The following is a 26995-nucleotide window of genomic DNA, read 5'->3' as shown; positions in this document are numbered from 1 at the left end:
AACAATATCATAGACATTCCCATGCTTTTATTAGAGCTATACAGTTAAATTCTATGAAATGCTTGTTTTGCCCTTTTTTGGTCCCTAATTCTAAAACAATTGGGGCCATAATCCCCCAAATTCAATACAAACCTTTCTTTTGTGCTTTGAAATTTAGGTATATAATTTCATAATGATAAACCAACTAATAACCAAGTGTCTACAAACGAAAATGACACGGACGACGACAACAGCGCCATACCAATATACAACCCAATTATTAATACAAACCAATAAAGTACATTTCAGATTTAACAACCTATGACTAAGATTTCTAATTAGTATAAGTCCAAGATGAAGAGCCCTCAATTTGTGACCCAAGACCAATGAAATTTTATATGCCCTTGGTCCATGACCTTCAACCCATGTCATTGACACTTTATGGAAGACTTTTGCTTTTCCTCAAATAGACCATTGATCTGAAACTGAGATAAGTCGAGGACCTTTAAATCTTGAAAACAGATAGAACTGCTGACAAGATAATGCGGTGCTAGGCTTAAAATAAGAAACCTACATGTACAATATAAAAAATGGCTTGTATTGTTTGCAATGCACATACATACATATTTCAAAATAAATGTAATGTGGGTAATCTACCTTGAACATTACATCATTGTCGGAATCAGCCGTGGTTTTCCAACGATGCAAATACATTTGAAAAAGATTTTTTCTTTACCTGCTCCAGTACTCTTAATAAAATTAGAAACAGTGGAAAATACTACAGTTCAAACTGAAAACATGATACAGGCCTTTCAAAGTCATAAATATATGAAAATATCATCAAAATAGTTTTGCTATACTTGATGATCATTAGGCATATCTTTTAATGTGCAGATATTTTCACAAAACACAAAAGTTACATGAAATAATAATGATGATGATAAAAATGTACCAGCTATACTTAGAGTTTTCTAATCTGACAATTCTTTTTTTTTTTGGACGAATTTCTTTATAAGCAAAATGTCTGGTTGTATGTTATTGTAAACAGTGAATCCAAATTTAATTTAATGATTTTTTCAATTAAACCTGCTTTGAGCCTAGGCTTAGGTTCATGTTTGATTCTTACCATCAGTCTTAAAATATTGTTAGACATCTTGTAACAAAAATAGAAGAAATATAACTGTGTAGAAAGTTTCCATGTTAACAAACTGAAACATTGATATTAGACTATATAGGTATTATTGTAAAAAGAATCTTTTTCCATCAACATTTTTTCAATATGCATTAAAGAAGATGTTGGATTAGACAAACACTGTAGGATACAAAATAACATCAATCATCAAAAATTATAATAGTGATGTCACCAATCCTTTTTTTCCAACTAATGGTTTTTAGACATTTTATATAAAAGTAAATAACTCACAAACCGAACAGACTGGTTCACTACCTCATTTAAGAAAGGCAGAACATTAAATATTTTTAGTATAAACTAAAATTATTGGACTCTTCATTATTTTTTTCAATTCATTTGGGTATACATGTACTAAATGAGTTAAAGAAAAACTTCACTTGATCTTATGATTCCACACATAAAACAGCCCACCAGTCAGTCTGGTGTACGGGTTGTTTCCCTCGCATGAAATGTTCAAGAACCACAATGGTAGCAGTTACTAAAAAAAGTGACTTTTAAACCACAATAAATTATATCTTGTCAATAGAGATCATCACCAGACTGCCAATGGGGGAGGGGGTAATTGTGAAACAGATTAACTGTCTTCATCTGAGATTGTCACTACACTGCCAACAGGTGTATCTTCTTCCTCCATAGGCTCAGCCTGTTCTTCTCCTTCTGATTCTGCTGCCACTTTCTCTTCATCTTCCTTGGCCTTCTTCTTCCTTTCTGATGCTGCATCCTTCTTTGATTTCTGTTCTTTTCTGTATTCTGTAAAATTTCAGAAAAATTTTTGATACATCCTTTTTTTTCTTTCTCAAATTCAACTTATAATGAGATGATTTTTTTTCTCAAATTCAACTTATGTTATACATGTATCTGGAATGAAAGATTTTGCAAAACTGAGATTATGCAAGTCATCAAACTAATATTGCTTCATTTAAGGAAGTAGACCTTGGGTAAGGGATATACATGTAACTCTTACAAATCATTGGAACATTTGTATTCAGCATTTTACATCAATGTCATGTAAGCATCAATGTAACTTACACTGATTTTATTCGGTTTCAAATAAAAGCTTGATAGGCTTTGGTGAAATTAAATATGAAACAAACAAATCACTGATTTCAAGAGTTATGTTCCTTACCTAGGTCTACCTCCTTAAGTAAAAAGTAATAAGAATAAAACCTCAAGAAAACTTAAGACTGAAAGAAGAAATTTCTAGAAAAAGCATTTTGAATATTGAACATAATAAATTTATTTACACAATATAGTTGACTGCAGGAAATCAGTTGGTCTTTCCAATTACGCTCCCCTGGTGAACTGCCTCAGGTAATTAACTGGACTACTGACAGAGATTTAAACCTTCTATCAAACTTAAATTAAGGTGGTCGACCTAGGGTAAGGGACATGACTTGAAATCAGTGAAATCATATTCAATTTTACCAAAGCCTCTCAAACTTTTGTTTGAAGCAGAAAAAAATCAATCCAAGTTAATTAGATGCTTACTTAATATGGATGTAAAATGCTGCATACAAACGTTCAAATGATTTTTAAGAGTTGTGTCCCTAACCCTAGGTCTACCTCCTTAAAGTACTTTTTTATATATATCACACAAAGTTTAAATATCTGTTATTTGTCCAATTAACTACATGTATTCATCACATCATTCAGTGAGGACCATTCAATCAAGGGAAGACATAATCTATTCCCTAAAGTTAGCTATATTACTTGCTGTAATTTACAGTGATATCTGCCTTAAATTACCTGTGAAATAAGGCTGTTTCCCTTAATGAAAGTGTCCCAATTTGTGAAAAATAATGGCTAAAAATTATTCCAAATAAAATCAATTATTTCCCCATTGTTAGCTACATGTGGGGTTTCTCCTTAAAATCACACTAATTAATCATTTATGACATGTTATCCTCTTTTAACTACTAACTAAAATTTTTGTACATTCATCCTAAATAATCCAGTTTTAAAAAATGATGCATATTTTCCCAATCAAAGGAGGATGGGGTAGTTTTTTAAAGACAACAATACCACTGATTTATCATAACTTTCTTAGTAGCTTTTCTCTACAGATACTTCCATGGAAGTGATGAACCCCAAAAATCAACAAAAATTTTTTCTTGACGTCCTAGAAAGACATTAATTAACCTTATTTTGATACTATACCTTCTAAAACCTGTTTAAGTGGTTCAATAAACTGTTCAAATTCCATGTCATCCATTGAGTTGACCACATCATTGGCTGATATTGTCTTTCTCTTGCCTTTCAAAGCAAGATTATTTGCACTGAAAATGGAAATTATATACATTTATTTTATTTATTTTTTAATCTGAAAGTTTCATTCTATCCATCAAAGCTTTCAAGATATTGGCTGAAAACTGTATAAAATGATCCCATGGAGACTTTTTTGGGCCTTACAATAAAGATCATTTCAGCAACTGAAAGAATTTGGCTAAACCTAACAGTTTTGGAGATATATATGAGAAAAACATCTGACTGACTGACCCCTTTGTTCTATTTTTAGTAACAGCAGCAATGTTTTTCCACAGATCAAAAATCCCCACATCAGTTCTATGAAATTTCCCAAGGAACATTCATACCAAGTTTGGGTTCTAATTGGCCATGTAGTGCCAGAGGAGAAGATAAGATTTTTGAAAGAAATAACATCAAAAATAGCAAAAAACATCGAAAAAAGGCAATAACTCCCACATGGCTTAACATATTACAATGAAAATTTGACCACAGATAGATCTCATCATGCTGAACACTTTTATCCATGTCAGAATTTGGTTAAACCTTACTGTTTTGGAGATATATGCGAAAAACTTCTGTCTGACCCTTACGTTCTATCTTTAGTAACGGCAGACATTTTTTTTCGACAAATCAAAAATCTCCATATCAGTTTTATGCAAAATAACCCAAGGAACATTCATACCAAGATTGGTCTTAATTGGTCAAGTAGTGTCAGAGGAGAATAGTTCTGAAAAAGGGTTAATGACAACGGACCACGGACACCAACAATGGAAGCCAAGTGATGACAATAGCTCACCTGGCCTTTGGCAAGGTGAGCTAAAAATTGGCTGCTTTGAATCAAAATTGTAATTTTTCATGCTTAAGTAGTTTTTTTTTTAAATAATTTTTAATGCACTAAATCAACAATAACCGTGCACGGACTTAACAAAGACTTTGGTATACAAATTTGGCTTAAACCTAATCAAAAATCCCCACATCAGTTCTATGCAGGATACCCCAAGGAACATTTACACCAAGTTTGGTTCTAATCCGTCATGTAGTTTCAGAGGAGAAGACTTTTGTATAATTGTTAACAACAATGACAACGGACGCCAAGTGATGGCAATAGCTCACATGGCCTTTGGCCAGGTGACCTAAAAATGTGGATTTTCAGTATTAGTTATTAAAGTGAAAAACTTCTACAATCATTGTACCATTAGCATACTGACTTTGTAAGCCTTATTTTTCCAGCTTTACAATGGTATGCATTTTTAAGATGTCATTTGTCCTGGGAATTCACAGTGAAACTTTGAAAACTACTTTTTTAACATCTAAATTAAGGAAAATTTTGGAAGACTCTGAAGTGGTTATTGAGACTTTATGTGTGCCAAGCAGTTTAAAAGGAGATACATCCACAGGCTCTCTTATTGAGATTTGAGAAACATTGATAATAGCCTACTCTAGGTACATCCACAGGCTCTGTTATTCAGATTTGAGAAACATTGATAATAGCCTACTCAAGGTACATCCACAGGCTCTGTTATTCAGATTTGAGAAACATTGATAATAGCCTACTCTAGGTACATCCACAGGCTCTGTTATTCAGATTTGAGAAACATTGATAATAGCCTACTCTAGGTACATCCACAGGCTCTGTTATTCAGATTTGAGAAACATTGATAATAGCCTACTCTAGGTACATCCACAGGCTCTGTTATTCAGATTTGAGAAACATTGATAATAGCCTACTCAAGGTACATCCACAGGCTCTGTTATTCAGATTTGAGAAACATTGATAATAGCCTACTCTAGGTACATCCACAGGCTCTGTTATTCAGATTTGAGAAACATTGATAATAGCCTACTCTAGGTACATCCACAGGCTCTGTTATTCAGATTTGAAACTGATTACAATTACAATTAATGAGTACCACATGACTGATTGAGAAACATTGATTATAGTCTACTCTAAGTTAATGAGTGAGTCCAATAAAATTACTGTATCAAAACAGCAGTATAGTACATCATGTGTGTACATTTAAACATCATTACAATAAATCAATCAAAATATGAACAGAATCCTGTAAGTCATTTTAGAGATGATGCATCCACTACATGTTACAGTGATTGAAAGACACAGATCATCAGTAAGTCTATCCATGCATTGGAGTCAAAGAAGAAAATCAATGAACCAATGAATGTGACAACCCAAGAAAATTGTTACCTAACAAATTTAAGGACCATTCAAAGTATACAAGACAGCCTCAGACACACACACACACACACACACACACACACACACACACACACACACACACACACACACACACACACACACACACACACACATATATATAGAAAGACAAAAATTATGCCAATAAAAAGGGGGATGATGAGGAAAAGAAACTATGGGCAAAAAGACTTTCGAGAACACTGACAAGGGCAAAACATAACAAAAAATTAAAATACACAGGTAATCTGTCAGAAACCCCATAAAAAAACCTTATATAATTTAATCAGGTCAGCAAAATGATATACAAGACGTGTACATACGTACCATGATGTTGCATACAACACAAACACACTGGCTGCTTTAGATATAGCTAGACGAGCTTCTTTTGAAATATTTACACCTTCTGGAATCTGAAGGAAAAAAAAAGTAACAGTGAAACAGAGAAGAATAACAAATTTGAAATCAATAAATCCCACTAGAAAGTTAGGTTTTTGTGACTAAAATTTCTATATTATTCATTACAGTGAAAAATGGAAAAGTCTCCATAACAGGAGGTTGATATCAGACAGTAATCAAACTGCATACAATGTGTGAACTATCTAAATAATATAAAGCCATATATTATACCAAATTTGAAACCAATCTGTCCTGTGGGAGCCAAAATTTTTGTCACCAAAAAATTTATGGACATAATGTCTGATTCTAATATACCAACCACATATTGAGTGAGGGTATAAAATTGCGGCTTTGAATAGCGTCTGACGTTCGAAATTCACTATAGAAGCCAGCCCTCTCAGAAAATGCAAGAATCTTGCAAAGCTGGGAAAAAGTAAATGATTTTCCACTATGTTCTCCCATTGTCAAAATGATGTAGGATTTGAATAACACAGAATTTTTAAAGGTCTGTCTGCAGTGGTTATTAAGAGAGGAAACGAACGTCTGCCACTGTGTGGTGCTTGATTGATTGATTGACCTGCACGGGTTGCATGGAGCTTGAAGATACATAGAAAATATTGCATAAGTGTACACTGTGTACCTCATCAGACTCAGGTTTTAAAATATATATATTTTTTTTTATTGTAAAAACATTTAAAAGTATATCTTTCTGAAATCATATGAAATATATGTACATATGTCTTCCAATCAAGAAACCAATTGGAAAGAATGTTTACCATGATATTTTTACACATATTTTTCACAATTTATTTTTTAAGTCCTTAACATATGTCTTTTGGCAGGATTGTGCATGCATCAAACAGTTCAAACTAGAGGCTCAAGAGAGCCTGAATCGCTCACCTGGTTAACCATTTGCTTATTTGAAAAACTTGAGGAATGAGACAGGCTAAGTTAAAATCAACTAAATTGTCAAATGCAAGAAATGCTTTTCATAGCATTTTCATGACCTGAACCAGAATTTTGCTAAAGGCAACAATTTTTGACCCCTCTTATGACCCCTAAGTTCCATTTTTAGTATAGGCAGCCATATCTATTCATGGATTAAAATTAAGTCATTTTGAGCACAATACACTTAAGAACTATTATGCTTATTTTCATTCAATGATCTTAAATGGTTTCAGAGAAGATTTTCAAAGTTGTATATGCAAAAAAAAAAAAACAACAAAAAAACTTGTTTCCGGGGTCGTAACTCCTACATTAGTCAATGAATGGTTTTGGTCAATTTCTCATGATGCGTAATAATTTTACCCTTATTACCCTTGCCAGAAATTTGCTAAAGGCAACAGTTTTTGAGTTATTTCCAGAAACTCCCATCTGACCCCTATGTTCTATTTTTAGTAATGGCAGCCATGTTTTTTCATGAATCAACGATACCAACATTCATTAGGTGTGGGATACCCTAAAGAGCATAAATGCCAACTTTCATTGAATTCTGTGCTATGGATTTTAAGAAGATTTTCAAAGTGGCACATGCGAAAAATGCAAAAAAAAACTGTTTCAGGGGCCGTAACTCCTACATCAGTTGACCAATCGTTTTGAAAATTTTGGCATAGGTCCATCTCATGATGCTGAACAATATTACCCATAAAGAAATTTGCTAAAGGCAACGAGTTATTTGCAAAAAACTGCCATCTAACTCCTACGTTCTATTTTTAGTAACAGCAGCCATGTTTTTTCATGAATCAACAATCCCAAAAGTCATTTTGCGTGGGATATCCTAAGGAAAATAAATTCCAATTTACATTGAATTCTGTGCTATGGATTTTGAGAGGAATATTTTCAAAGATGCACATGTGAAAAATGCAAAAAAAAACTGTTTCAGGGGCCGTAACTCCTACATCAGTTGAACAATCGTTTTGAAAATCGTGGCATAGGTCCGTCTCATGATGCTGAACATTACTACTAAGCAGAAATTTGCTAAAGGCAACGGTTTTTGAAATCTGCCTTCTGTCTCCCATGTTCTATTTTTAGTAACAGCGGCCATGTTTTTTCATGGATCAAAAATCCCAATGATCATTTTGTGCAGGACACCCTAAGGAACAATCATGCCAGTTTAAAACCTGTCAGTCCAGTAGTTTCAGAGAGAAGATTTTTTAAAATTTGTCCACAATGACGACGACGACAGACGCCCAGTGATGGCATACGCTCACTTGGCCTTTGGCCAGGTGAGCTTATAAAAAATGATGGTCTTTTTTTTATTCCATAAACATTCTTTCTTTTTTAATTCTTTGTTGCACTAAATCTACAATCAGAGATGACTTTACGAGGTCTACAAACAAAGTGGAAATTGGCAGAATCGGAAATGAATATACAGTAAAAAAGAATCGTAACAGTAAAATCCAGATTTGAAATTGCGGAATTCCGCTAAAAAGCCAAAATCATGTCTGTACAATAACAGCACGCTTACTTAAATGCTTTGATAATAATATACAAATTTAGCACAACATTTTTCCACTTTTTATAGCCTCATGCATAAAATTACTTATGTCATTATAGTGCTGTGTTATTTTCTATTTTTTCTTAACACCTGTTTATGCTACTTCAGATACATGTATTATGAAAATGATTTGCAAATCCCTGAATTTGAGACCTTTAACACAGGTACTACATAAAGATTGGCAATCCATAGAGCATAATTTAATGTCAAAGTTCTTAGATCTACAAAGGATCTGCCAAGGGAAATCAAGGTAACCAAAATTTAAACTGATAAATAAGAACATAATCCAAGGATAGACAAGGGAAATAGATACACACAACAAAGAACACAAAATAACATGTGTACATGATGTACAAAAAAAACATAAGTAAATGAGCAACTCCCAACTCCACTAAAAACTAGGAGCATGGACCATGTGCAATGGTAGGGTAACATTAACAGCTACATGTATGCGTAATAGTGTATACCACATATATACATGTACTTGTTTTTTACCCATTAATGCTTTTATAATCTATGACTACTTGACTTTAAGATGGGCTACCAAACTTTTAGGTAAAATTTTGTTTAACAGATCACAAGCTACCAGCTTTAAATTCCCAAGCTTATCCCAGAGAGCAAATTTCTGGTCAAATAAGACAGGCGGTCTTTATATACATATTAATTTACATAAACTGAACTACATCACTCCTGTCAACACTTAATTTCTCCACATTCCACAATGGAGATATTATGAGTGGAGTCGCAGTGTCTCCATTCCCTGCAGTGGAGTCATCATTTCAAAGATTGTCTGTAGTTAACTAATCATGTTTTTATACCAAGGTACATCTATAAACAATAAAAAGACAACATCATAGTTACTGCAAGGAAATTATTTTATTATGTCGATATGTTTCACCACTTACTGTGGAATTGTCAGGACATTTATACAAATTTAGTTCATTGAAGTACAATGTTTACAGTTTATTTACTGTGACATTATAGACTGGCTGAGATTGAAATTGGAATGAAATGTACAAATGTATGTAAATTACTGTTCATAATAAGAATAAAATAATTAAACAAGAGTTATCATGTGGTTTTGAATATTCCATAGATGGTGTTGGTGCTGCATTCCTTTGGAGCTTCAGGTTCAATGACGCATATAGTGGCAATACTTTCATCTGAGCTAGGGATTAATGGCGTATTGTCCCTGTAATGTTCTAATTGGGCATAGTCTGAGTATCTTCTTGGATTTTCAGTGGTTGAGTAATTCTGTTCACTATAGTCTACTAAACCGATTAGTCTGAATATTTCTTTAGATTTTCAACTAATTGTACTTAATCTGTAGTTGAAGTTATGTTGTGTTAGTGTACAGGCTTGTGATGAGGTTGCCACTGTCAATTTTTATAATCGTGTCGAGAAAATTAATTTCAGTGTCGCTTGTTTCCAGGGTGAATTGGATTGATTAATGGTACAGTTTCAGGCTTATTTTGAAGGCATGTGGCGCCTCGCGAGAGTGTGGCCATATCATGAATATATATGTGAGGAATTATTGTGATTTTCTTGTGGCCATATTTTTTATTTCTTTGTCAATTGAAACTCAGCATGAGTTGCTGGATGTGGTTCATTTCTTCCTCAGAGGGCAGTTTGATGAGGTTCTTTTTTCCATTTCTGTTATCTGTTCTTTAATTGTGTTACGTCTTTCAAACCAGTATTCTTTTAAAAGGTTGACTAATTCTTGACCAAATTTGATTTAAGCTCTTTCCCATTTAATTAAAAAAAAAAACACGAGTTGGTGTCTGGGACCTGCGGTTTGATGTTACATCATAGGGTTTTAGGAACTGTATCAATGTCTTTACATCTTGTGAGGTATTCTAGGTGGTTTTGACTTCTAATTTATTATTTAGTTTCCATAATGTCCTAAAAAAAGGCAAGATTTTTCTCCTGTATAGTTGCGGTTATTGATGTGGGAGTGGTTGTGTTTGTGGTTGTATTTTCCTCCATATCTTCTCCAGGGGGTCTTTCAATTTTTCGATGCTTGGATGTTTTCTTCATCTAGTTTGGTAACAGATGAAACATTATGTTTATTTCATGGTTCTAGCACTTTAATAACAAAAAATGTAATGGACAGATATAAATATTGAAAAGTATAGAAATGGAGGAATTGTATCCTAGTTTTTATTGCGGTGGAGTCCAAGTGAAGAGCATGAATTAACTGTGAAGAGTGGAGAAATTAAAATTTTGGTTGACGGTCAGAGGTGAAACGATTCATCGAAGATTCGGTAAACTGTGATTTTTTTCTGTCCAGTTCGATTTTCTGTACTTTAGATTCATATTTTGGGTCAGGTTTTATCCAGGAAGTTCTGGAAATTAACATTTTAAATTTGTTTCGTCGTTAAGGAAACAATGGCTGTTCCATTGGATACCGCTGAAGTTGTCAAAGCTAAAGGGGGATTACAGGATCGACAAAAGTTAGTTGACCCTCTTTCGTCATTCCGATCAGCAGTATGGAAACATTTTGGCTTCCTGGACATGAATGGAAAGGACATTTTTATTACCAAACCTGGAAAAAAGTAATCAAGGGAACAAAGATTCTATCCTGATTTGAAAGTGTTGATGCCCAAATTCAACACATACAGAAACCAACGAAATACTAAAATTATCTCTGATCCTCTTTTATGGCTGAAAGCTAAAGAAGCAAAATTCCCTCCGACATCAAAAATTGTTAAAAATATGTCTCTTGCAGTTCAGGCTACTTCTGTAGCAAGTGAGAGGACATTTTCTACTGTACATGTAGGTGTTTCCTCTCAGAGAGCTTGTCTATCTGGTTATCATGTGGACACCAATTTTCCTGAAGATGAACTTGTCCAAATTTAAACTAGAATAGCTAAATTTGAATGTGTCTTATTGTTTCAGACTGACAGTCAATCAACTTCTGTAGTGGTTATAGGCTATAGTGAATAGCTAAATTTGAACGTCTTATTGTTTCAGATTGAACATTTGAACTTAAACATTTACTGCTTAACACTGTTCATAGTATTTAATAAACAAAAATCAGATACATGTATACATTTAATTCTTTAGAGACCACACAATGAAAAAGAAAGGAAATAACTTCAATGAATACAGTAAACAAGAAAGTCCAGAATGTGGCACAAGACTACAAGTATTACAAATAAATTATCTTTTTAACATTTAAGCTGCAACACTAAATTCTACTAGGAGTCCCTAAGATTTAAATTATTACTTACAGCATCTTTTATAATTCTGGTAACAACAGCATTTGGTAGATTCAAATCTTCTGGACGTTCTGCCATTTTCAATTATGTATCAACCTGAAAGTATATTACTTGAGTATATAGGGGCCCAGTCTGAATTTCCTCTGACCCTGCAACCCTTCCCTTTTTTAATTGGATATTAATATGTTGGGATGGGGTCAGAACAATGTACCATACAAAAAGTTGGTGATTCAGCGGTACCGCAAAGAACTGCCCTTCAACCACTTGTTACGACTTTCAAGTTGAAATTGTGCATGTCACACCTACCTAATTCAATTCCAGAATCATTTTCCTGATACAATATTTGCTACAAAAATTACATTTTTTATTGAAGTTTTGATCATTTTCCATATAAGATCATGTTTTGTTGACATTTTGAATCCTAATGCATTGTACATGTGAGGCGAGAGTAGGTGGAGCTTGTTACTTTTGGAACGGAAAGGTAGTGGACACATAATTTTTCAGCAGAATTGTGAAATATTCTGTTAGATTCCTGGTTTAAAAAAATTGCTTCTGCTCTGTTCTGTTTGAAAAGCAACAAGCTCTGCCTACTCTCGCCTCACATGTATTATGATTCAAAATGTCAACAAAACAGGGTCTCTCTCACGGAAGAACACAGTACAAATACAAATACAAATATTTCATTTAGCTCTAACACAATTACAGTAAGTGGTTTTGGCCAATCTTAAAATTACATGAAATGAACATATTGAACATGTGTTATACATGTATATAATGTATAGTAGTTACAAATGTAGCTTACTGAATTGAAGTTATAAACGGTTATGAAAATACAATTTATATATCAATTGATAAGACTTTTTCTTTTTTCCATGCAATCTGATATGAAATTGGAAGACAACCTCAGTAATTTAGGATTTTTACTGTTAAACAATATACTTAGTTTTTTATAATATTAAACGTATCAAAGTTTTCATATCAAAAAGAAATTTTCAGTTTTAGTTCATCTCTTAGTGTGTTGTATAGATCACACTCAAATAAGAAATGTTATTCGTCATCAATGTTAATATGGCATACGGGGCATATTCTATTGTCTTTTGGAATAATGAGGTGTCTTCCTCTCTCAATCATAAGCTGATGAGAGCTAATTCTTTTTTTTTTTTGGATATCATGGATCTCGCAGCCAGTTTAGACAAATCATCTATATAATTTGGTCTAGTTCCAGACCTATTAAGTTTCCTATAAAAAGATCATTTTGAAAAATTACTGATATACATGTATGACTTTTGTTCTTGTAAATATTGACCTGATATTCTTTGTTTAATCATTGGTAACTTTATTTTTAGTGCACTTGGGTTATTCATTAAATAGCCAAAGCCCAAGGTATCTAGTGACCTTTTGGTATTAGTTGTCCAAGTGTTTGAATCCTTTGTAATATAAAGATTTTGGTATAAAAGAGTATTACTGGAATGAATGTGATTTAGAAATCCAAAGATTGAAAAATTAATTTTACATGGCAGGGGCAATCTACATAGCTCTGCATGACAAGCATAGTTGCAAGATTTACAGTTAACTCAAAGTAGTTCTTTAATAAATTTAGTATGGAATTTTTCAAGGTGATTTGATGTATTCTTTAGAAGTAATTCATTTCCCCAAATGTCACAGCAGTAAAGCATAATTGGAGAAACCAAAGAGTAAAAAGTTTCTACATGTAAATAATGACTGAAGATAGCTTTAAATACTAAAAACATGTGAAATCATACCCATGAATTAGAAAAGCAGTACCATACTTGGAAACAAAGAGTAATTAAGGGAACAAAGATCCTAGCAAAAATCAAAAGACTTTAATCCAGGGACAAAGACCAGACATGGAAAACAGACAAACATGACAGAGAACATAAAGTAACTAAAATAATACATATAAAGTAACAAAAGTAAATTAGCAACTCAGACTCCACTAAAAACTGGGAGCATGGACCAGGTGCACTGGTAGGGTAAGCGTCCTCTGTTTCTAGAACCTTAAGATTTAATAAAGAAAGGAACTGGTTTCATAGATGTGCTATCTTATATTTAAAAGTTATCTTACGAGCAATTCAGTAAGCAACGTGCCTAATCAAAACAATAAACATGGGGAGAGTCACTGTTTACTACAGAACACATACAAATTTCCCTAAACAGATACATGTATTTGGTACAGCATTTCTGAAAATCAAGTGTCCATTAAAAGCATAACTTCGACATTACAGCATTTGGAGAATAAATGTGTCAATGGCATGTACCAGAAATGTCTGACCAAACAGCTCTGAAACATAATGATTGCACTAAAAGACACTTTTTTTACAACCACCAAAAACTGCATGGGGAATACATACTCTAAATGAACACGCACACAAATTCTTCTCTATGATTCCTGTCTGATACAGTTGCAGAATGCATCTTGCATTAAACACTAACTGAAAAAACTTGATGGTATATTAAAGAATAGTAAGTGTACAGTGGTAGCCAAGGGTTATCGTATGCATCTGTATGTGTACCTTCTAACATTTGTAAATGTCTATGTAGGTTTTCACATGAAATAGTCCTCAGCACCAAAACAAAAAACAAAACATTTCAGTGGCCTTCAAATTAATCAAATTGTTCGTTTCAGGTTACTTTATAGCAAAACAAATCTGATTCACTACTTACTTGAATCATGGATTAAAAATTGTTTTTAATAATTTGCCTTTAAAAATTTGGATACTTTTGGGCTCCCACACAAATAGTGACAGTGGTAAGTACAAGTAAGTCACCATTTGGTGGTGGATATAAAGAATATGAGTCTTGAGGTGAGGCAAGTGTCGCCGTGTAGATTTCAATACATGATTCACAACAGTACTAGCTCTGGCACTGTAAGCTAGTAAGGAGAGTACTCCAGCAATGCCAGAGGTTGTCTGGCAAGCTATTTTCTGACTTGGTGCCATCATAACATCTAGCATCTGACATGTTGAAATCCACCGCAAATGTTAATTAGCTAAACGTGTGTTTTAAAATACTTAAGGTCTTTTATTCACATACAAGAAGTTGAACCTACCAGAAATTGAACGATAAAAATCCTATGTATTTGTTTAATACCTAGAAAAACATATGTAATGAAGACGGTTGTCAAAATGACCTGCAATTTTGAATTAGGTCACTAATTTTATGGAATACAATATATTTTTGACAAAATGAACTTAAAGTTGGTAAAGGCAATTCGTTGGTTAATTTGATATGTTCGTTTCCCAAATTTTAAAATCCATAATTTTATCAACCGGAATTACACACTCAAAAGGCTAAAAACCAAATATGAAGTTCCTTTTAACTGCTTTTACAAAGGAATTCCAGGATTGCTGGATTTTCTCATCAGGTAGGTCATTGATTTTTCTTTAGTTTAGTCACCTTCTCCCATGTAATTGTCAAGAAACTGTATAAAACCTTTTAAATGGAAAATAGTTTACTGTAATTCAGCCAATTTCGAGGAATGGCGGAACGAGCGTTATGCAATATAAGAGGTTGGGGTATGGAGGAACGGAATTCCAACCACTTACGTTGTAGGAGTAGTAAGGAGAGTTAACCAAGTGAGTTCTAGTTATCCAACTGCTGTGAGAGAAAGTCACTGCTACATTACAATATTACAAAACAAAATGATTTTACTGTTTTTATAGTTTTTGTTTTGTTTTTTGTTTGTTTGTTTGGTTTTTTTTTCTTAATCCTTGTTTTAATGCATTGTATTGTTGTAAATTAACTGAGTAACCAGTTACACATTTGGGTGACCCAGGTCCGTTACGTTTTAATAAAAATGGAACAAAAATACTGACCACTATATTTTCTAGCTTGGATTTGATGAAAATGATAAATCATTACCTAATGTGTGGCTTTGTAAAAATAAAACTAATAGCTATATATTGTTCCCGCCATTTCGGTCTTCGGTTGGACCACATGCACATCTGCTCAGCACAGAATAAATGTTCCATCAGAAAAAAAGTATGACTCCCTGTGCAGCTCATTATCTTTGTTTTATTTTGTTTCATTCTTTCCATTATGAATAGAATAATACTCAATGATATTTTGTGTGTTTTTTTTAATATTCGTCACTGCAGAACAAAAGACTACCGGAAGTGGAAAGGTGAAGAGATTTGGCTGGTAGACAGGTTATTTTACCCTTTATGTTTTACGTCGTATTTCGACTCGGTCCTTGGAGTCTCAGAATTTTTACCTTTTCTGGTTTAAGGGTAACATCTTAAAGTTACCACTGTTCTAATATTAGATCCCCGTCGGCCTGTATAATTAGATAAAATAGCTTCCTCTATTACTGAATGCGAACCGTCAACAATCATATAAAAACCACGTACTTGAACTCTCCTAAATACACCTCAAGTCAAGTTGTGTAGCCCTAGAAATTAAATCTGATATTTTGAAATATTTAAACATAAGGAAGGCCAAGTTTAGTTTATAGGCTGCAGGTTTCACATGTAATGAAGAAGTTATAACCAAACCAACAAATAAGTTCATTCATCTACTATTCAAGCAATGCTAGAGGTTGTCTGGCAAGCTATTTTCTGATTTGGGGCCATCATAACATCTAGCATCTGACATGTTGAAATCCACCGCAAATGTTAATTAGCTAAACGTGTGTTTTAAAATACTTAAGGTCTTTTATTCACATAAAAGAAGTTGAACCTACCAGAAATCGAACGATAAAAATCCTATGTATTTGTTAAATACCTAGAAAACATATGTAATGAAGACAGTTGTCAAAATGACCTGCAATTTTGAATTAGGTCACTAATTTTATGGAATACAATATATTTTTGACAAAATGAACTTAAAGTTGGTATAGGCAATTCGTTGGTTAATTTGATATGTTTGTTTCACAAATTTTGAAATCTGTAATTTTATCAACTGGAATTACACACTGAAAAAGGATTTCCAGGATTGCTGGATTTTCTCATGAATAGGTCATTTGTTTTTATTCAGTTTAGTCCCCTTCTCCTGTGTTATGGTAAAGAAACTGTATAAAACGTTTTAAATGATAAGTAATTTGCTATAATTCTGCCAATTTCAAAGAATGTCAGAATGAGCGTTATGCAATATGGCACTCAGAAGTAAAGGTTGGGGTATAGAGGAACGGAATTCCAACCTCTTACGTTGTAGGAGTATTCGTCTACAAGTTATTATTCTGCGAGAGAAAACCTAGAACTAAAGATGACAGTAATTTTACTTCTACTTATCATGTCATTGACAAAAGACTAATCAGAATGACAAAAATAATCCAGTCTCATTTTGTCACCTGAAATCTTTGAAAAGTACAGAAAAAAAACATTAAGAGCTATAAGCCAAACATTGGTTCAAGTGGCGAGAGTGACAATTTTATTACCTGATGCTAATTACAACTCTCAGCAGGTGTTAGATTTTGTGTAAACAATCAGCTTGTTCACCAAATATACTAATCATGCACATGAAGTAAATGGTGACCCCTGAATGCATATGAAGTTCAAATGCTGGTTAAAATTCCTTTACTACTTGTCAATTTTGTATCAAAATGACTAATAAGTTATTTATTATTCATTTTTGTTCATCAGACTTGAGTGTAAACCAAATGTGGGAAATTTGGTCACTACCCCAGTGTCACTATATTTTGTAGTTGCATATTGGCAATATTTATGATCTTGTAAATATCATTTATGCTATCAATGAACTCCTCAGAGACCAATACGAAATATAACTTATTTGAAAGCCAATATGCATGTACATTGTAAAACAGGTGCATGTTATGGCAGTTTATATCTACACTACACTCAGCGACTTGTGTTCCTCTAACACTCGAGTTGGAGCTTTAAATCCGTGTTAGTCGGTGAAACATGGTGTTTGTTGGATTTTTTCACAGTGAAATGTGAGTGTTACACCCACCCAGCAGGGACATGTTTATTCCAGTTGTTAATTATGTACAGAGAAACACTGACCTGGATGAAAAATCACCCAGCACGGTCAAGTTAATCACATTGATCTTCGCCCACAATATGGACTTTAGTATCCGAGCTCCCAGGTCACTGACCTCCAAAATTCATTTGGGACCCCAGAAAATCACAAGGGAGTCCAGAGGACATGTGAAAATTCTTAATCCAATCGCCGAAATCAATACCAATTGATTTGTCCAGCTTTATTCCAAGCCGTCGGCACAATATAACAGCGGTTGAGACATTAGCATGTGGTATTAAAGATTGACAAATATAACGTGAAAATTGTAAAAAAAAAAAAAAAAGAGACATTTATCCTGCAAAGGATGCATTTTCTGCCAATACTGCATGTCCAATATTGTAAATTAATACTGGGCTGTTATTTTTAGCATAACGTGGGAACTAATTTTTGCCTTGGAAATTATTTGGCGGCCTCTGTGTCGATGTAGCTGAGAATATCTGTCCCTAATTAAGTATAAGAATATATGAGGATTTCTATTTTTGATGATTTTAAAAGGCTGGTGAGTTTCTATTTGAATTAAATCTCAGGTATGCTATTAAGATTGTCTGGAAACATGCCAGCATGATAGTGCGAAAAAAATATTGTGCTTTATTCATATGCAATGTACTTATGAGTTTTATTGAAGGTCGTTACAAAGTGATGTAAATAACAGATGATACTGGAATTTCTTATGAAATGTGCAAATACTATTAAAAATATATACCATGAAGATGGTCCCCATTTTCTCACTGAAAGTGAATAGAGCGGAGCTTTCATAATTCTGGAAAAATCTTGTACATGTAGTACCTATATATTAAGTGTGTCAAGAACTAATATTGTGTCCACACTGCTATAAGTTAACAGAGTTGGATTGCTGCATTCAACAAAGCTCTTTATTTTTTTTTTGACAGCCTGAGCTGTCTTTTTTATCAGTTCGAGTGGTCCTGGTCTGAGTTGTCCAAGATTTGAGTTGTGTTGCACCCTTATGATGAAATCTACTATATAGTATTTGGGTATGGGAAAAAGTTGTTACAGGTGCAGATTTCACATTTTGTATCAATTTGTATGTACTTGAAACCATGGCTTAAAGAAAAAGTAATATTTATCTCCATAAAAGAAAATTAACATCTAAAGAAACACTTGCTTATTGCAGGTAAAAATGTACATGTATGTAATATCATATATTATGTTTAATTAAAAAAAAGTTTTTGAATGGTGGCTATACATACAATAAACTTTTCTTCACTTCTCCCTGACCCCTCCCCACCTGTCCCTATTGTTGTTTCTGAAATAGAAGTCAGTTTTTTCATGGTTTTCTTAAGTAGCCTGTGCTGTGCATAATGATTAGATAAAAAAAAATCACTATAATGAGGAACAACAAATGATGTGAATGTAATTCATGGAGTCTCAAGGAAATTTCTAGTCTACTACATATACTTGTGCCTTACTCTCCCATGTTTCAGGGGTTAAGCAAAATGTATTGCAAGTCTGCAAACATGATCTTAAAACCAAATCTAAATCAAAATCTATTTTTAAAGGGAAAAATATACAGCAAAACATGTCTAAACTTAACCCCTTAAGGTGGTAGACCTAGGGTAAGGGACACAGCTCTTACAAATCATTGGAACGTTTGTATTCAGCATTTTACATCAATGTCATGTCATGTTATCAAAATAACTTGGACTGATTTCATTCTGCTTCAAATGAAAGCTTGTTAGGCTTTGGTGAAATTGAATATAATACAAACATACCACTGATTTCAAGAGCTATGCCCCTTATCCTAGGTCTGCCTCCTTAAGGTTAATTTTTTGACTGTGATTTCTTTGGGAAAGGCAGATGTTTGATTTACATACATGTAGGTTAAAAAAAGTATTTAAATTGGTTTGAAGGGACAGCTGTTTGGTTTAAACAGGTTACCAGTTTATCCAGTGTTCAGTTTAGACAGGTTTAAATGTATTGCACATACTTCATATGTTTGTTAAGGCATTTTAACATCTTATGAATTTCAGTAAAAGATGAGTAGCTCCGAAGAAGTGTCATGGATTTCATGGTTTTGTGGTCTAAGAGGAAATGAGTTTTTCTGTGAGGTAAGAAAAGGAAAGTAAATTTTTAACCAAATAGTTTTCGTCATAACTATTTTTTACCTATAACAGCAAATTATTTTAATGAACTGTTTGCGTTCAGTTCCCCATGGTTTGGAAATTCAATTTCAATCTACATGTAACATTTTTGTAGCCATGGCAGCTAAGTTTACTAAAAGCAAAATTATTCTAATTTACTGCTGATGGTTTTAAATACATTTACCTGTAAGGTCTAAAAGGTGCATAATTTGAACAAGCCAAAGCCAGGTCTATCTAAATTACTTGCAATTTGTATTCGTTTTTAGTTTCCATACATACTGAATGAACTTGTTGAATTTAAGGAAGTAGACCTAGGGTAACATGCTGAATACAAATGTTCCAATGATTTGTAAGAGATGTGTCCCGTACCCTAGGTCTACCTCCTTAATACTAATTCAAACTGTGCAATTTGTTCTTTTTACAGGTAGATGAAGATTATATACAGGACAAGTTCAATCTGACTGGACTTAATGAGCAGGTTCCACACTACAGACAAGCTCTTGATATGATTTTAGATCTTGAACCAGGTATATACATGTATATATTAAAGCCTTATCCAGTACATTTTATTTTCTTCTTAGTACCTGCAGTCACTTTCACATAAAGTTGTCTGTATGTAAAATACATGTATATGGTAACAGTAATGATATCACAATACAATCTTCATATAATATGGTCAACTTAACAGACATAATTTTCTTCTGCTTTTTCAAATTCGGAATTTATCGTTACAGTTTGTTTTTTCACCGAATATTTACGTCCAATTTCAGCAATTTCCACTTTTTTGGTTGGCTCCATAAAACCATGTCTGATTTTACAATTACAACTTCAAATGAGATATCCAGTACTGTTGTTTAATGGGTTAGACTTGGGGTAAGGGACTTAACTCATGAAATCAGTGATATGTATGTATTATATTCAATTTCACCAAAGCCTCTCAAAGGTTTGTTTGAAACAGAATGAAATCAGTCCAAGTTACTTTGATGCTTACATGAGATTGATGTAAAATGCTGAATACAAACGTTCCAATGATTTTTTAGAGTTGTGTTCCTTACCCTAGGTCTACCTCCTTAATGCATGTTCTGTTTCAATGGCACTTTTTTTGTGTAGCATTTATAAAATACATCATTTATGCTATTGGTCACACTCAGCAATCAAAAGTAAGTAGAAATTAATATGGCTAGAGAAATTTTGTATTTAAATCCGGGTCAGGTGTATCAATTTCGGATTTTTAAATGCGGCTTAAATTAATATTAACTTTCATTTTTTAATGATTAAGGGGTGAACTTTCTGACCTTTCTACCAATCAACTCTTGGTAATCCTCAATGACATAACCAGGTAGGATATAACTTGCTTAGATTTGATTTGCTAGATGCAAGCTACTTGTAACAGCATTATTTGGTTCAAATTGGAGATATGACCATAACATAGTATTGTCATTAATGCTAATTTTATAACTAATAGACTGGTTGGTAAATGTGTAAAATTTTGCTTTCACCTGTAGATGATGAACTTGAAGACAATCCCAATCAAAGTGATTTAATAGAACAAGCTGCAGAAATGTTGTACGGGTTAATCCATGCTAGATATATCATGACAAACAGAGGCATCGCTCAGATGGTGAGTAATGGTCAGAAATATTGTACTAGTTAATCCATGCTAGATATATCATGACAAACAGAGGCATCGCTCAGATGGTGAGTAATGGTCAGAAATATTGTACTAGTTAATCCATGCTAGATATATCATGACAAACAGAGGCATCGCTCAGATGGTGAGTAATGGTCAGATATATTGTACTAGTTAATCCATGCTAGATATATCATGACAAACAGAGGCATCGCTCAGATGGTGAGTAATGGTCAGATATATTGTACTAGTTAATCCATGCTAGATATATCATGACAAACAGAGGCATCGCTCAGATGGTGAGTAATGGTCAGAAATATTGTACTAGTTAATCCATGCTAGATATATCATGACAAACAGAGGCATCGCTCAGATGGTGAGTAATGGTCAGAAATATTGTACTAGTTAATCCATGCTAGATATATCATGACAAACAGAGGCATCGCTCAGATGGTGAGTAATGGTCAGAAATATTGTACTAGTTAATCCATGCTAGATATATCATGACAAACAGAGGCATCGATCAGATGGTGAGTAATGGTCAGAAATATTGTACAAGTTAATCCATACTAGATATATCTAAACAGAGGTATTGCTCAAATGGTTGAATGCTTGTAGTAAGTAATAGTAATGATTGCTGTAACTCTGGAGTGATATTATTATTAAGAGTTGATAATAAAAATTGTAAAAAAAGATATAAATTATTTTTAAGTACCTTTCTGTATAAAATATGATAGAGGTGATTCATGGTGTAGAAAAGCCACAAGAAAAAATGGCACCTTTTTTCAGCCTACTTATACTATATTTTATGTAACATTAGATCTGTATTTTTGATAAAATCGTTCATTTATCACCCATTGAAAATCAAACAAATCAGACCAAATCAAGAATGATAACTCTTGAAAAGATGCCATTTTTATACACAAAATATTTTTTATCTCAAATAAGCAACAACAGAATGATGCTCTATTGAAGACATGTTTTGTGGTCTGTAGCTGTTTCTGAATTCGAAATAATTTTGCATGTAAACTGCAACTTGGTGATTAACAGAAATGCCAACTTTTACCTACTATAAAATCCTTGCTTCTAGAAAATAATTTCATTCCGTCCCAGATATGAATTTTCAATTTTTTGATTATCCTAGGTATGGGGCACAAGAGAACATGTCAGTATTCTTGCAATTTGTGAGAAAGAGATGCTGGACTCAAATATTAAATCCTCAAAGTTACTGCTTTTGCAGTTTCTGCTTCTTATTCTGATCAGATAATGTCATTATAAAAAAAAACACAGTAACTGATAATTACACATGGTCCATGCACATGGCCACTTATAAAATATATCTGGAAATACAGAAAAGGGAAAAAAACATAAAGTTTTTAGAAAAGGGATGCTTTACTGTCTTTGTGTGATAATTTTAATGATGGCATCATGTATTACTTTGTCAAACAGTGCAGAAGTTGTTAATAGTGAAATTCTGTCTTCTTTTGTTAAATGTGAAAGTTTAATATTCAAAACTTGCATCTACGTGGTCATAGAGCTCAAAGACTCTCATTCACCATGCTGACACTAACCACAGCATCAGTTGGAACTCGACTTTTGTATGGATTTGGGGGTGAAACAAATGGGACAAATTGAAGGTAACGTTGAACTTCACTTGAAAACCACCCATCAAATCTCTTTCTGATTCTGCCACTGGCAAATGAGACATCCTGGAAACATTTACATCATAAAGAATGTTGACAAAAGGTTACATAAAAATGATTACAACAACACGGCTTTTATTTGAGAAGACAAATTTTCTTTCAGATTGAAAAATGGCAACAAGGTGATTTTGGTTACTGTCCAAGAGTTTACTGTGAGAATGTGCCAATGTTACCAATAGGTAAGTCAATACATTGTACAGATACATCGTCATAGGTGAACCAAGGGGTACCAAGCCCCAATCCTTATCAGAAAAATTGAGTTGATTATATAGGAAATCACTGAACCACGACAAAGAAGCTCCTCTTTTGATAATCTCTTGATCAGCCTCTGCTAGTCATCATTAGTTGTGAAATTCCTGCAGGAGTTCAAATTAGCAGTGATGCTAGGACCTGGGCCCTCAATTTCTGATACCTCAAGATCAGATATTATAAATCTTGAGAAAACAAAAATAAACTTGTAATGAATTAATAATATCCACAATAGTATCCACTAAATTTGTAGGACACCAAATTTAGTCAAGAAACATTCAATATGACACTGGATTTTTATTTTGTCATAAAATTTATAGCATTTTGTCCTGATATGAGTGTGTACAATGGTCTGACACACACAGTTGTTCACAGGTAATTGTTGAAACATATGTTTTTGAAATAGCAAAAATTTATACAATGTACAAGCAAAAGGATGAATTGTTCAATTCTGGAACCATGAAAACAAATAGGCATTTTTGTTTTCATTAAAAAAAGAAAAGCTTTTTGAAAAGGTTTACAAGAGGTCATTTAAAATTGACATCTTGATTCTCAGGCCATTTGTTTAAAATGAAAACCAGGGAGGGAGGGAGATTCGTTTTTACCCTTTTATTCCACCAAAAGTTTATGAAGGTGCTTTTTACGTTGTACAGCCAGGATAAATGGTTAGTAAGGTGCATTTCATTGTCCTTCGCCACAATGCGGAAGAGGATGTAGAAATATGATTGTCCATAGATGTGTCTGTCCTTCCATCCTGTCACACTTGTGGACAAAACTCCTTGGAAACGACCTGAAGGATATTGTTAGTCACTATATGTAGTTGATTCATATTGCACCACCGATTTGATTTTGATAAATTTTACTGAAGTTATGGGACTTTTGCACTTCAAACTTTGTTTGTGGTGGCAGGGGACAAGTTGGCTACAAATTGCTTGTTTGTACAATAATAACAATAAGTAATGAGGCACCCTCAGTGGCAGGGGACAAGTTGGCTACTGATTGCTTGTTTGTACAATAATAACAATAAGTAATGAGGCACCCACAGAAGAGAGGGAGGAGGGCTTTAGATCCCCCCAATTTTTTTTTTTTTTTTTTTGGTTGGTCTTAAAATTGTTTGTTTCAGTCTATGAATTTATTCTCTGTTTTCACAGGCTTATCCGATGTACCTGGAGAAGCCATGGTAAAACTGTATTGTCCAAAATGTCAAGATGTATATACTCCAAAATCATCACGGCACCATCATACAGATGGTTCCTATTTCGGAACTGGGTTCCCCCACATGCTGTTTATGGTTCATCCAGAATACAGACCAAAACGTCCAGCCAATCAGTTTGTACCAAAGTAAGAAGTTACTATTTTAGAACAGCATTCTTGCCTAGAGCACATGATGTCATGAATTCAATTACTATCCAAATACTTAAAAATAAGTAGTCACTTCTTCTCCATAAAGCATGCAGCCTTTACATGAAGTGACAAATTGTTGGCATGGAGTCAATAATGTGTCTGATGGTTGCAACAGGCCTACCTGTAGGTTGCTTATAGTACAAAGCAGGGTCTGTTCTATTGATCAGATGTTCTCAGCCTGAAATACATGATATTTCTGCCATAGGCCAATGAATCAGTCAAACTGTTGTTCAGCTTGTCAGTAGCAAAGCAAGTTAAATTACTATTTTTGGACATACACAGCCAAATGTGCCACATATGATAATCATAAAGTAATCATATGACAATCATATGATAATTTACATATGATAGTCATATGATTATGATTCTCATATGTCAATTTTGGCCTAAAAAAACATATGATATTTATATGACCCTCATTTCATGTGATTGCCATGTTGAAAACCATATGATTTTCATGTGTGGCACATTAGGCTGTGTAGGTTATTTTGTCAATCCAAATCATTAGTGCCAAAATTAGTTTAGTTGGATAGGAGTCAACCTTTATATACTAAAGTAGAAATATTTTATATTCTTAAAAGAATTTGATAAAATCGTAGCAAAAAATAAGTTAAATATTGATTAACTTTTTAACCAAACATTCATTATGGCTAATATAAATCCTCAAATAATCATTACTGCATTATTATTACACCCTCTGCAAAATAGAAGGCATATAATGATCATGCTGTCTTTTAATCTGTCCGAAGTCTGCAACTCCTCTGAAACTGACAAATAGGATTAGATGAAACTTTCACAAATGCTGCCATTGTGCATTTCTTATATTGTTTTTCATCTGAATGACTTATAGGGTTTAATAAATGTAATCAAGGGAACCAAGGTTCTAGTGGAAATCAGAAGAATGTAATCCAAGGACAAATACCAGACATGGAAAACAGACACACACAACAAAGAACATAAAGTAACTAAAATCATACAAAGTAACAAAATTAAATGAGCAACTCAGACCACTAAAAATTGGGAGCATTGACCAGGTGCACCGGTAGAAACACTCGTCGAGTTACTCATAAAAAGTCAAGTCCGGGGAAAGCAGAAGAGGAAAGGAAAACTATGACACATTGAACAGATCAGTTTTCATGACGCACATGGATACACTGAACAATCCATGAGTTCATGATGACGACCATAAATTTTCTGTGGTGATGACTTATATCTTGTAGTAACATAACCCTGTTCCAGAAGCAAAATTGTAAGAAGTCTGGCAGGGTACAAGAAATCTGTGTAGTTACTGCAAGCTGTAGCATAATGTATGAGTTGTGATATGAAAACTCAATATGCAGGATCAGAAGGGATGTTTCTACAGATGCAAGGAAAGTTGACAATTCTGAAAGAAAAGTCATCACGTTTGTTGTAAAGTTTGGTCAATCGTTTTCCTTTACCATCAATCTCTAAATGTAGATCAATATATGAGGCTGACTTCAAAGTGTCTGTAGTATCCTTTTTCTCAAGTTCTTTGGGGTAGATGCGTTGAATCAAATCCCCAAAACTAGGATTGTTTAACAATATTATATCATGTATATAGCAGAAACTGAGGTTAAAGGATCTAACTAAACATTGATCTTACTTTCTGATCGGATCAGCTATAAAGTCAGCCTCTCAAGACTGAAGAAATAGGTCAGCAAGTAGAGGAGCACAATTTGTTCCCATTAGAATGCCGCCTGTTTGTTGAAATATGCGTCCACATAATTGGACAAATATGTTGTTGATAAAAAATTCCAGCATATTGTAAATAAATTGTTTTTGTATATTTGAGCAGGGAGTATCACCTAGTCACCTTTGTTCACAGTTGCTCACAGTTTTATTAATTTTTAAGTACTGTAAAAAATGTAATTAAAAATGCATTGTTTATCACCAAGTTTCTGTTTATTATTTTTAGATTGTATGGATTTAAGATCCATCCATTGGCCTACAACCTGCAATACCAGGCGGCATCAAACTACAAAGTTCCGTCACGTGGATTAGGACATAGTAACAACAAGCGATAAACACTAGTCATGATTCTTCATAATTTGATCTGAGACTTATGTGCTAAGGAGTACAAAATCATGAAATACATTTATTACTTTATACCAGCCAACATAAGAAAAAAATAGTAAAAGTTGTTTTTTAGTA

The 26995-nt window shown here is 33.6% G+C and overlaps 2 protein-coding genes across 2 annotated transcripts; one reads left to right on the top strand and one right to left on the bottom strand.

Annotated features, from left to right (window-relative positions):
- Positions 1–556: 556 nt before the first annotated feature.
- LOC148612703 (DNA polymerase epsilon subunit 3-like) lies at positions 557–15729 on the bottom strand. Its single transcript, XM_088594364.1, has 5 exons — positions 15624–15729; positions 11754–11837; positions 5952–6037; positions 3329–3447; positions 557–1921 (listed from the first exon to the last, which is right to left on the bottom strand). Exons 2-5 carry the CDS (start codon positions 11817–11819, stop codon positions 1746–1748), a joined length of 447 nt encoding a protein of 148 aa, XP_088450490.1. The 5' UTR covers positions 11820–11837; positions 15624–15729; the 3' UTR covers positions 557–1745.
- A 133-nt stretch (positions 15730–15862) lies between these two features.
- On the top strand, positions 15863–26995 carry LOC148612702 (casein kinase II subunit beta). Its single transcript, XM_088594363.1, has 7 exons — positions 15863–15910; positions 19727–19804; positions 20262–20364; positions 21343–21458; positions 23274–23349; positions 24571–24760; positions 26760–26995. The coding sequence occupies exons 2-7, from the start codon at positions 19733–19735 to the stop codon at positions 26866–26868; spliced, it is 666 nt and encodes a 221-aa protein (XP_088450489.1). The 5' UTR covers positions 15863–15910; positions 19727–19732; the 3' UTR covers positions 26869–26995.

The sequence above is a fragment of the Perna viridis genome, chromosome 7 (assembly GCF_037379345.1).
Source record: "Perna viridis isolate PV_CMFRI_1.1 ecotype Kerala chromosome 7, ASM3737934v1, whole genome shotgun sequence".
NCBI lineage: Eukaryota > Metazoa > Mollusca > Bivalvia > Mytilida > Mytilidae > Perna > Perna viridis.
Note: the sequence above shows the minus strand (reverse complement) of the source record. Positions and strands in the feature narration are given on the sequence as shown.

What these genes read in the sequence shown, in the direction of transcription:
- LOC148612702 (XM_088594363.1), top strand. Translation starts at nt 19,733, where the DNA reads ATGAGTAGCTCCGAAGAAGTGTCATGGATTTCATGGTTTTGTGGTCTA. An exon ending in GAAATGAGTTTTTCTGTGAG is followed by an intron (nt 19,805 to 20,261) that starts GTAAGAAAAGGA and finishes TTCTTTTTACAG; the next exon opens with GTAGATGAAGATTATATACA. An exon ending in GATTTTAGATCTTGAACCAG is followed by an intron (nt 20,365 to 21,342) that starts GTATATACATGT and finishes TTTCACCTGTAG; the next exon opens with ATGATGAACTTGAAGACAAT.
- LOC148612703 (XM_088594364.1), bottom strand. Translation starts at nt 11,819, where the DNA reads ATGGCAGAACGTCCAGAAGATTTGAATCTACCAAATGCTGTTGTTACC. An exon ending in CCAGAATTATAAAAGATGCT is followed by an intron (nt 6,038 to 11,753) that starts GTAAGTAATAAT and finishes TTTTTCCTTCAG; the next exon opens with ATTCCAGAAGGTGTAAATAT. An exon ending in ACTTAAACAGGTTTTAGAAG is followed by an intron (nt 1,922 to 3,328) that starts GTATAGTATCAA and finishes GAAATTTTACAG; the next exon opens with AATACAGAAAAGAACAGAAA.